This window comes from Malania oleifera, chromosome 6, assembly GCF_029873635.1.
Source record: "Malania oleifera isolate guangnan ecotype guangnan chromosome 6, ASM2987363v1, whole genome shotgun sequence".
Lineage (NCBI taxonomy): Eukaryota > Viridiplantae > Streptophyta > Magnoliopsida > Santalales > Ximeniaceae > Malania > Malania oleifera.
The window spans coordinates 20,812,653-20,824,906 of NC_080422.1; the positions used below are offsets into that span (position 1 = coordinate 20,812,653).

A 12,254-nucleotide genomic window follows, 5' to 3' on the forward strand; every position below is an offset into this window, starting at 1 on the left:
CAGGCTCGTGGTTAGAGAATCCCTTGGTTGCTCTGTACTTAGGGTGAGTTGGTACAGAGAAGTTTGACTTTTGAGGAAGTGATACTAGTATATGTAAATATAATATAAAAAATTATTAAATTCTGACATTGTATTTATATTTGTGATTATATGATTTATGTTTTTCCGCTACATAGGTGTGCCGCTGGCTGTCACACTGTCCCTCTTTTTCATGATCATGGGAAGTCTCATGAGGCCAAGGCCTATTATGGTAACTTTTTATTTATTAACAGGTTATATTAATGACAACACAGAGCAAGCAGCGAAAGGATCTCCCCAATTGATTGGCTCCCGCCGAGCAAAGTTTCTGTAGGGTTTAAGATTTTCTGTCTTTCTCAACAAGTGCCCCCATTTTAAGGGTTTTTGTTTACACGCTCCACCATCTTCGGGGAACCCCGCGTCGTCCCACCATGAACTTCAGGTTCCAAAACCTCTTGGGGGCACCGTACCGAGGCGGCAACGCCGTCGTCACCTCCAATACCCTCCTCATCTCCCCCGTCGGCAACCGTATCTCCGTCACTGATCTCTTTTCCTCCCAAACCTTCACCCTTCCCTGCCAGTCATCCTCCAACATTTCCCGCATCGCCGTCTCCACCGACGGCGTCTTCCTCCTCGTAGTCGACGATAACTCTCGCGCCCTCTTCGTCAACCTACGCCGCCGCGTGGTTCTCCACCGCATCACCTTCAAGTTCCCTGTGCACGCCGTCAAATTCAGCCCTGATGGCGCTCTCATCGCCGTCGCCACTGGTAAATTGGTCCAAATTTGGCGATCTCCAGGATTCAAAAGGGAGTTTTTCCCGTTTGAGTTGATTAGAACTTTTGCTGACTTTGATGCAACGGCCACGGCATTAGAGTGGAGTCCCGACTCCAATTATCTGCTTGTTGGCTCGAAAGATTTGACTGCAAGGTTATTTTGCGTGAAGAAATCGAGTGGGGTTTACAATAGGCCCTTCTTGTTTTTTGGTCATAGGGATTCCGTTGTGGGTTGTTTTTTTGGCACCGACAAGAAGACGAACAGGATCAGTAGGGTTTATACGGTTGCGCGAGATTGCTTTATCTTTAGCTGGGGATATAGTGGGAATGACATTGATGGTAAATCTGGTGAATTGGCTGAGGAAAATTCGGAGCCACCTTCTCCAGGTACACCAGAGCAGAGAACAGATGAGGATGGTGAACAAAATTTGGCGATGAGTATCGATGATAACGTGAAAAAGAGGAAGAATATGGATGGAAAAGAAGGGTTGGATGAATGTGAGGATTATTTGCATAAGGGAAAGTGGGAATTGTTAAGGAAGGACAATTTTATGCAGGCCCCGGCTAAGTTGACTGCATGCGATTATCATCAGGGGCTTGATCTGGTGGTTGTCGGGTTCTCCAATGGTGTATTTGGATTGTATCAGATGCCTGATTTTGTGTGCATTCAGTTGTTGTCAGTATCAAGAGAGAAGATAACAACTGCAGTTTTTAATGAGCTTGGGAATTGGTTAACGTTTGGGTGTGCAAAACTTGGGCAACTCCTTGTGTGGGAGTGGCGTTCAGAGAGTTATATACTGAAACAGCAGGGTCATTACTTTGATGTGAACTGTCTTGCGTATTCACCTGATTCACAAATGTTGGCTACTGGGGCAGATGATAACAAAATTAAGGTAGATGGAATATGTTTTTTTATCTGAAATTGAACTAGTATATATGGTTGGAATGCAAGTTTGGTTTATGAGTCCAAGTTTGGCTTATGAGTTTTGACTCATAAGCCATAAGTTTATGGATGTTATTGCTCCCCTGTTAATTTGACTCCAAAATTTTAAGTTAATAAACTCCTATGCTATTGAGTTTATGATCTGTATTAAGGAAACATGCGTGCACTTGTGCATTTGCAGTGGTTGTCTGACATACTTCAAATTTGTTTTATATATAGAACTTTAATCTCAGCTCTTTGTTTATGCTGTTTCTTTCTTGTTTTCATGTATTCCATGAATGAATGTGTGGTTGTTTGCGTACAATTGACCAGGTGGGGTGACGTAATGTAGCTTAGAGTTCTTTAACTAGGGTTGCTGTAAAGGATAAATTTGTATGACAATAATGACGTGACATTGCCTTGGACAGTTCTAGGAAGAGAAAGATTGCTCATGCCTCATAGTCTATGACTTGGTTGCACCTTGTATTCAATATAGTGTATTATTAATCTGCGGAAAATTATAAATTACAATCAATAAAAAAGGGAATGTTATATTTCTAAAGTTGTTCTTCTTATTGCTCTAATTTTTTATTGTTTTTTTTTGTTGAACTTCTTTGTTACAGGTTTGGACTGTTTCATCAGGATTTTGCTTTGTCACATTTTCGGAGCACACTAATGCTGTCACTGCACTCCATTTTATGGCCAATAACCATTGTCTACTTAGTGCGTCACTGGATGGAACTGTTCGTGCATGGGACTTATTCCGTTATCGTAATTTTAGGACATTTACCACCCCTTCTTCAAGGCAATTTGTTTCTTTGGCATCAGATCAGAGTGGAGAAGTCATCTGTGCTGGAACTCTAGATTCATTTGAGGTATTTGTGCCTGTCACTGCTGGATTTTGTTCTGTTCTTTCATCTGCATTTCATTTTGCCCCACCTCACAGTTTAAAGTTTTTATGTGCAAACTAGATTTTTGTTTGGTCAATGAAGACGGGCCGCTTGTTGGACATTCTTAGTGGTCATGAAGGACCAGTTCATGGGTTGATGTTTTCTCCCATAAACGTGAGTAGTATATTTATGTTTTGCTGGCTGCTCATGCGTGTGCTTTTACTATATTTCCTATTGACTCTTATTTCTCATTTTAAAGTGGTTTATTTTTTATAATGTTGGTTACCAGCCAGCCTCCATCACCCTATGACCTTTTTATGATGTTAATAATGTGGATTTCAGGCATAATAGCACAATTATTGTTGCGTTTTTCCAGCTATAGTTTATATTTTTCCCTCTTGCATCATAAGGTCCTTACTTTGGATATCTTTTTTCATGCTTAGGCAGCTTTAGCATCATCATCATGGGACAGAACTGTTCGCTTATGGGATGTTTTTGAAGGAAAGGGTGCTGTTGAAACGTTTCCCCACACGCATGATGTTCTTACAGTGGTATATCGTCCAGATGGGAAGCAATTAGCTTGCAGCACATTAGATGGACAGATCCATTTCTGGGATCCAATTGATGGATTGTTAATGTACACAATTGAAGGCCGTAGGGACATTGCTGGAGGGCGTCTCATGACTGATCGTAGATCAGCAGCAAACTCAAGTTTAGGAAAGTACTTCACATCTTTGTGCTACTCTGCTGATGGAAGTTACATATTAGCTGGGGGAAGCAGCAAATACATTTGTATGTATGATGTGGCTGATCAGGTTTGTTTACATCCACTTATGTTTACTAGTATCCATGTTACCTGTGCTGCTGGTGATTGCAAGCAAATTATATCGAAAATGCATTTAGATAATTTTAATAATATTTAAATGGTATTTTAAGTATGCTAATAGTACATTTTTATAATTAAGTTTCTAAGTATGAATTCAGAGCTATTTTTAAGAATATATACTTTCTTCTAACACGCACATTGGCAAATGTGAGACAACATAGATGTAGAGACATTACAAATTCTAAAAATATAGAACATGACCCAATAGAGACACACTAATTGAAATATTGCAATATTATATGTAAGTATATTATTTATATAAAAGTCAACAAAAATCTAGTAAATATGTATGCATCTTCTTCTTTCTTCTTCTTATTTTTTTTTTTAAAAATCATAATATTATGAGTTCTTTCATTGAAAATGTTAACAAGTTCATTGTAGTTTTTGTAGAAGTTTTAGTGCTCTTATTTTTTAATTAGAATTTTGTATGAATAAAAATTAAGAACAATCAAATTTCAAAACATCATTATAATTCTCTAGATTCTTTTAAAAAGTGTTGGAGGAGTGGCCAAGAGTTCTTCAGAAGTGTCAAAGAAATGTTTGACATTAAAAAATATGTTTTTAGGAGTTAGATAAACATTTACATTATTTGTACTTCTACTTTTACTATAAAATTATGATAATACTATTTCTATTTTATGTTTTAACCCAATGGTCATTCTTTTTTGTATATCAAATATTTTGTTAGTGGTAAGAAGTCTTGACAACTTGATACCTATTGAAGCTCAAATAGAAAACAAGTTTTTTTAATTGGTACTAGAAGTAAATCTAATTCTTTTGCAAAAGTTTTAAAGTATAAAGTAAAAAACTTTAATTCATCAATATAAAATTTTTAAGTACAGTTTCTACCTCATTTTAGTTGAATTTGATTGTTTATATATAGGAATACTTTGTCTTACTTTTACATGATAAGGATATTTTTGTTCACCAGTGATTTATGCTATTTATACTTTTTTGATTCTATTTATACTTTTATATATAACTAAATCAACCAGTATTTATGTCATGTGGGAGGCTGATGGGAGGTGGAGGGAAAAAAAAATGGTTTCATTAAGGTGTTGAAGCTAGACTTGGGTGTTTGATTGGAGAAGAGATTGCATTTATAAGAATACTCTTAAGGACCATTAGCATTGATGCTTGAGGGACTTGATTGGAATCCCTTCTGGGGAGAATATTGCTCTTTAGTTAGAGAGAGGCCTTTTGGTGTAGAGGATGTTAAGATGGCAGTGTTTGAGATGGGCAGGATAAAACTCTTGGACTTATTGTTTTAATGATGACATTTTTCCAAGATAACTGGGAAGTTATGAAAGGGTGTATAATGAGCTTTCCAAGGAATTTCATCGTAATGGGGTGGTGGGAACTTGTGTGAATTCTACTTTTATACCCTTAATTCCTGAGGAGCAGTTTGATGAGGGATTTTAGGCTTGTTGTCAATTAGTTTACAAGATATTAAGAGGCTTAGAGAGGTTTTGGGTGATATGGTGACTTTGACTTGATCTGCTTTTGTTGAAGGCACACAGATTTTTGATGTAATGTTGGTAGTAAATGAGGTGGTTGAGGATGTGAAAAATGAGGGGAGGAGAGGGTGTAGTACTCAAAATTGGATTTTGAAAAAAACATATGACATGATGAATTGAGAGTTTTTTGAGAAGGTGGTGATCAAGAAGGCTTTCAGGTCAGTGTGGAGGAACTAGATTAAAGGTTCTGTCCTTGACGAAAATGTTTGGGTTGTTAATGAACAAACTAGGGAGTGGCTTAGGGTTTCTCAGGGGTTAAGGCAAGGGGAGCCCCTATACCTGTTTATTTTGGTGGTTGATGTGTCAAGTAGACTAATTTAGCATGCTTATGGATTATGAGTACATAAGAGGTTTAATGATAGGTAGGGAAGAGATAAATATGTTCTTAATGTTCATAAATTTTGAAAGTTCTTACTTTGTTGGGTGTTCTTGAGAATCTTTTGAGGTTGAAAGCCAACATGTCTAAGAGTGGAGTGGATGGTGTCAATATGGATTGTAGTGACTTAAGAGGGGTTCAAAGCTTTAGCCCATCGTATCAATATGGGCACTATTTTGGTCTTCATGCTACCTTATGTCTGCGTTAGTGGTTTAGCTAGTGGATAGGAGATTAAGGGGGTGGAAAGGGGGTACACATTATTAAGGGGTTTTATAACTCCTTTAGTGTTTACCTTTCTAACATTCCTATTTTCCCCCCCCATTTTAGAGTTCCTACTAATGTATCATGGGTTATGGAGAGGCTGATGAGAGATTTCTTTTGGCTTGGTACATGGAACGATAGGATGGATAATCATCAGGCTTAGGTTGGGGCCTTGGGGTTTGGTAATGTAGCATCTAGAAACATCTCTTTAATTGGAAAATGGTTTTAAGGTTCCCTTTAGAGGTTAATTTCTACGTAAGATTATTAGAAGTATGGAGTTCATTGGAATGGGTGGGAGGACGTCGTTATGTTTCTTATATGAGCTCCAAGAAAGTTTTTTCCTCAGGTTGCTCATTTCTTTCGTCTTACTTGGTTCTAAGTGGGTGATGGCAATAAGATTTGGGTTTGGGAGGACCTTTAATGGGAGGTTCTCTTGTAGGGTTTTATCGTTTTTTATGCCTTGTTTTTTTTATTTTTTACGTTATCCTCAGCTCACAATGCACCAATTACATTTTTTATTCTGCAGAAGAACTCTTTCTTGGGATTTTTCCTTCTTTACGACTCCAAACAATAGATAGGTTGATGAGCTTACTACTTCGGGAGGTTTTTGGATTCTTTTGTTCCCTAAATGAGGAGTGATGGAAGGGTTTGGCTAGGGTACTCGTTGGGTTCTATTGCTTATGAATCTTTCTTCCTTCATTTGTTGAATCCTTCAACTTGTAGTGTTTTTTTGGCTTTGTATCTTCTCATTTGAGGTTGCTTTTAAGATGAGGAGTTTCATATGGATAACTGTTTAATAGGAATATAGGATTAATAAAACAAATGGCTTGTTATGGGTAAGGAGATCCTATTAGGTTTTCAACCCGCATATTTGGATGATGTTCCGAGTCTAGTAAGACTAATGCACGCCTCTTTCTACATTGTTGGGTGGCAAGCCAGCATTGGGACCCTTCTTTCTCTTGTTTTGGGGAAGTGTGGGTGGTCTCTCAAAATGTGGATGTTTTTCTTTTTTTGAGTGATTATGGCTAAAAGGAGGAGGCATGTGGTGTCTGCTATCCTTTGGGCTCTGTGGCTCAAGCAGAAATTTTTCAAGGCTCAAACAAATTTTCTCCACTTGTTATGACACAAACTTGTCTCTCACTTCTTTTTGAGCTATTTTTTCCCCCCTGGATTTCATTGTCCAATCTCCAAGGGATTGGAGGGCAGTGTTATTGTAGTTTTGATTTGTTCTATTTAAGGGAAATTTTATTATCTAAAAAATAATTGGATAATTTATAATCATTTTAGATATTTTTTAAATATGTAAATTGATAATACATTGTCAAAATCATAAGTCAGTTCATAACTTGAAGTATGGATACTCTTAATTTTTGACAGCTTGCATTTTATTTTACAACTATAAAATACGTACACAAACACAATACAGATACTCAGACATGACAAATGCTAAATTATAGGACATGACGAGGTAGGGATACTCATTGAAAGTATTTTTTTTTTATTGAAATATGTTATGTATAAAAAATATTAAAATTTAGTGTTTATAAAATCTTTATATAAAACATATATTCAGCTTCTTGTTCCTTTTTAATTTTGTAAAAAATTTCAATATACAAAACATTGACCAGTTTTTTATTTTGTAAAATGTTCTTAATATATAAATTCTTTTATTGAAAATGCCAACAAATTTATTGTAGTTTTTAAAATGGCAATATTCTTCTGTAAGAATAATTTCTATGAATAAAGTAAAGTAAATTTATATTATAATGTATCATTATATGCCTAAAATATGTTTAGAAAAAAAACTGGGTAAGACTTTATGAAGGTCTATTATATTGTTCATTTGAACAACATTAGACATATGCCAAAGTTTCATAGGACGCAAAAGAGTTTTACCAATTCTGCATTTCTTACAGAATTGGGCACTTCCTACATACAGATTGCACACAAATAATAAAAAGTGATTTGATTGACATTGGAGGCTTGGGGAAAATGGAGGCAGAGGTTTTTTATTTTTGGGGGGGGGGGAGATGGATGGATCTAGAATAACATTGATTTAGATAAAAATAATTAGACTGCACTTTAACCTTGGGAGAATGTTTCCCTACATCAACTGCAATGGTAGAAAGGTATTTACATGGCTGAGCCGAGCTGGATCTGAGGCTTATTTATTGTTATCCATATTCTCTCCCAAGTATTACCATATATTGACTCCATTTTTTAGATTATTGGTGGCATCCTTTATTTAGTTCTAGGTACTGAATGTGTTTGTTATGACTTGATTATGTCTCCAAAGGTCATGCTTTGTGACTAAGTCTATTTATGTTTCTATTTAAACAGGTTTTGCTCCGTAGATTTCAAGTAACCCAAAATCTCTCCTTGGATGGAGTTCTTGATTTCCTGAACTCAAAAAATATGACAGAAGCTGGCCCCCTTGATTTAATAGATGATGATAATAGTGACACAGAGGAAGGTGTTGATAAACAAATCCGCCGGAGATTAGGATATGATTTACCAGGATCCTTGCCTAACAATGGAAGGCCTGTTATTCGAACAAAATGCTTGAGAATTGCACCAACTGGCCGGAGTTGGGCAGCAGCTACAACAGAGGGAGTTTTAGTTTATTCAATAGATGAATCTTTCATCTTTGATCCCACTGATCTTGACATAGATGTTACACCAGAGGTATGTTTGAGTAAATTTTTGGAATTTTATTATTATTATTTTTTTTACTGCCATTGCTTTGAATAAATCAACTAAATTATGAAAATGAGAAACTTACACCTTGGGTATGCTTGAGTAAATTACTGCCATTGCTTTATTAACTGGCTTATTTTTATGTTTTATTTTTTTTGGGATGTTGGGGGGTAGGGCACGAACTTAAAACTAAAAAGCTATTTCCTAGTTGATCCTCTTGTTTCATTTTTTAACAGTTCTGTTCTTTGTTGGTTATCTTGTTGTACAGGCAGTGGATGCGGCACTCATTGAAGATCAACCCAGCAGGGCACTAATCCTTAGCCTCCGTTTAAATGAAGATTCTCTAATTAAGAAATGTATTTTTGCTGTTAGTCCCGTAGATATACCTGTGATTGCTTCTTCAGTCCCCTTCAGATATTTGCAGAGGTTGATCGAGGCTTTTGCAGATCTTTTAGAAAGTTGCCCCCACTTGGAATTCATTCTGAGATGGTGTCAGGTTTTTCTCTGAACTTAAATTTAGGATCCTTTCCTATTCATTTTGATGTGTCTGCTAGTATTGCATGCAGCCAGACCTCATACTTGTTTTGTGATTGATTTCTTTGGCAGGAGCTTTGCAAAGTTCATGGTCTCTCTATTCAGCAAAATTCCAGAAGCCTGCTTCCTGCCCTGAAATCCTTGCAGAAGGCAATTACCAGATTGCATCAGGATCTGGCAGATACTTGTTCTGCCAATGAATATTTGCTCCGATATCTATGCTCTGCAGGAACAAAGAAGTAGTAGCATCACTTCAATTGATTACATTTTTGGTAGGTTTGCAGAAAGCGAACAATATCTGAATATTTTTCTGAGTGAGTTGTTCTCAGCATTTAAAAAGAAGAATATATTAACAAATGAGTTAACAATGTCTGGAATATACTAAACATGGTAGCTAGATAGAAGGGTGGCAATTTTTTTCCCATGTTTGCTACAACTTTTATGTGGTGATGTCTAACATATACAATGTGCTAAAGTTAGATTCTACCTTGGAAAAGGGGGGGGGGGGGTGTGATTAGAGATCCAATTGTAAAATTCTTTGAGCTAGAAAAATGACTTTTATTTAATTTAAATATAGCATATTATACAAGTATTGGATTTTTGGATGTCATCTTGGTTGCTTTCCTACACCTCCTTAAAACCCTTTTCCCCAATCTTGTCATTTTCCTTTGAGCCGTATCATTTGAAAGGCTATGGTTCCTTTTAAGATCAAGACGTTCATCTGGACTGTGTCTCCCGGTAGGTAATAAGATAGTAAGATGACCTACTTGAGTGTAGCAAGGTCTTGAGTCCCTATATGTGCTGCATGCTTTGGTCCAATTAAAACAACACTAATTGAAACTTATCTGGTACGTGTTATAAATTAATTATTTTATTTTATTTTTGGACATGGTAGAGATACTTCCTGACACTTTCCAACATCCCCTGATTCCAGCTCATCTTGAACAGAAAATCAAAGGGATACATCCAGAATCCACCAAAAAATCAAGAAGACGCCCTTTTGCCCCATGATAGTTCAAGAATGCTAATTTGCCCGTGAAAAAACAACTCTTTCCCTTTGAGAGCTTCCCTTGTTATAACCAGTTTCTTAACCGTACTGCAACAAAAACATAAATGATGCTAAACATCTCTTAAGAGTGGACAAAAAAGAGGCACTAAGATTTAAGATGACAAGAAAGAAGTGAGGGAATAACTTGTGCCCCAAGCTCACACCCATAAGGAGATGAAATTGCCAAGTCCTTGAGAACTAAGAATGAGGAGGTGGTGCTGATTAGAGGGTTATTAGTTTGGAGGGAGGAGGTGGAGGTATCAGACCTCCAGTTTGCTGGTGATACTATATTGGTTCTTGAGAGCAATGTTGCAAAATTCTGAAAGGTTATTTTTTTGTTGAAAACTTTGGAAGGATTTCAGAATTAAAGATTAACTAGTTCAAGGGCTGGGTGTCATTTGCTGATCTAGGTGGTAGGGACCTGAATGGTTGGCTGCATCTCTTTAGAATGATTGCTTTCCTATATAGGTCTCCCTCTCGAAGGCAAGTCTACTTCTGTGGCTGTTTTGGGACCTTGTGATTGGAGGGGTGGAAAAGCGCATAATGTGAGAGATTTCCTTGATAGTAGACTAATGGAAGATCCAAATCTGAAGGGGGACTGGGCCTTGGCAATGTCATATATCTAAATCTCTCTAATTGGAAAATGGTTGTGGTGGTCTCCCTCAAATGTTAATTCTCTATTGCAAAAAGTAAATATGAGGTTCATCGGGATGAGTGGGATAATAAAGAAAGTTGCATTGTTTCTTATGCTAGCTCCAGAAGTTTTTTTGCCAGGTAGCTTATTTGTTCTTTTCTCTGACTTGATTCAGAGTGGGTGATGGTAATAGGTTTGGATTTTGGGAAGATGCATGGGCTGGTGAGAAACTGTTTGGGTTGATTATGCCTCATCATTTTCAAAATTTCTACTCTTCAGAACCACGTATAACTCGTTCTTTTCCATGGAGGGTTCTCTTACTTGGGACTCTATTTCATTAAGAAGCTTAATGAAAGAGAGGTTGATTGACTCACCGCTTTGCTTAATGTTCGAGATTCTTTTGTTCCTATAAATTTTGGTGATGAACAAGTTTGGTGGGTGATTCCTTGGGTTTCTTTTCTACCAACCTTTTTTCCCTTCACTGCTTAAAACTCCTTCCTCGTATCATTTTTGTTCGCCACACATTATTTGTAAGGTAAGTTTCCTTGTAAGATTCGGACGTTCATCTAAATGGACTCTCAGTAGGATTAATATGCATGACTTGTTTAGAGTAGAAGACCCTACAAGATTCTCAACATTAATATGAGCTCAATATATCGCAACTCTCAAGTCCAATTAAATGAATGCATTTCTTTTCCTCCACTGTCGGGTGGCAAGCAAGCCATCTCTGGAGTGTTGTTTTTCTTTGGTGATGCTTGGATCAATTTCCTGATAGTGATATCGAGGTTTTGGCAAAAAAAAAAAGAGTAGAGCTTTGTGTAGCTATGCTGTTTTCCAATATTGTGGACCGTTTGGATGGAATTTGAGAACCTTCAAGGATCACACGACCTCTCCTCATTCGTCATGGGATAAAGTTGTTTCTCACCTTTTTTTTGGGGCAGTTTGTTCGGGCTTTTTGGGGGCTTGTTGCTGCCCAACCTGCGAAGTATTGGAGGCCAGCTCTATTGTTAATCAAAAAATGTAATACACTTTTTTTTCTAGACATCTTGTTCCTTTCGTCCTGCCCTATTTGTTCTGTAACTATATTTTTTCTCATCTGCAAAAAATTATATGATAAAGTTAAAACCAACAAAAGTGAGCTATAGCCGAAGTTGGCCAAATGGAAATTAGATTGTTTTGTGATCTTTGTATCAAGATTGGAGCAGAATTTTAACAATTATTACATATCACACAGCATAACATTATTCTTCTGACCGGATCCTATTTGCAGGCCACGGCATTGGCATGGGTGCTTGCATTTGCGAGTGATATAAGTTTTGGCTGGCGATGTTGAACCCTGCATTGTGTTATGGAGTCAATGCGTTGGGGAGAAATCGCCATGCAAGAATTAATGCACGCCATGAGGACTCTGCTTGTGCATTGCACGTTGTTAAGAGCATGGGATTTGGCGTCGGTGCTGAAAATCTGCTGGCCTAGCGCATGGCTTCCCAAAAATATAGAAAATTTTGTACCGGATGCAAGTTATTCAATTACTGCTAATGACAGTTTTGTGTAACGAGATGCCATTTCCCCCTCCCCTTGTTTAATGTGGCAATGAGTTAAGAGTTAAAAGTTGCTTTTTGTTGGCTGTCTTATCTTTTTTTACTAAAATCTCAAATTTATTAATAGTCATCACTTATGAAGGAAAAAAACCGTGA

The 12,254-nt window shown here is 37.1% G+C and overlaps 1 protein-coding gene across 2 annotated transcripts; it reads left to right on the top strand.

Annotated features, from left to right (window-relative positions):
* The first annotated feature begins 294 nt into the window (after positions 1–294).
* LOC131158207 (periodic tryptophan protein 2) lies at positions 295–12,177 on the top strand. Of its 2 annotated transcripts, XM_058112903.1 has the most exons (8): positions 295–1,685; positions 2,338–2,589; positions 2,686–2,778; positions 3,048–3,419; positions 7,985–8,329; positions 8,610–8,837; positions 8,948–9,147; positions 11,828–12,177. In XM_058112903.1, exons 1-7 carry the CDS (start codon positions 450–452, stop codon positions 9,116–9,118), a joined length of 2,697 nt encoding a protein of 898 aa, XP_057968886.1. In that variant the 5' UTR covers positions 295–449; the 3' UTR covers positions 9,119–9,147; positions 11,828–12,177. The 2 variants fall into 2 exon arrangements, with proteins under 2 accessions (XP_057968886.1, XP_057968885.1); XM_058112902.1 differs by lacking the exon at positions 11,828–12,177 and having other exon boundaries at positions 8,948–9,243.
* The last annotated feature ends 77 nt before the right edge of the window (positions 12,178–12,254 follow it).

Bases quoted from the DNA above. Each gene is read 5' to 3' on its own strand.
- LOC131158207 (XM_058112903.1), top strand. From the start codon at position 450: ATGAACTTCAGGTTCCAAAACCTCTTGGGGGCACCGTACCGAGGCGGC. The intron at 8,330-8,609 runs GTATGTTTGAGT...CTTGTTGTACAG, and splicing joins ACATAGATGTTACACCAGAG to GCAGTGGATGCGGCACTCAT. The intron at 8,838-8,947 runs GTTTTTCTCTGA...TTTCTTTGGCAG, and splicing joins TCATTCTGAGATGGTGTCAG to GAGCTTTGCAAAGTTCATGG.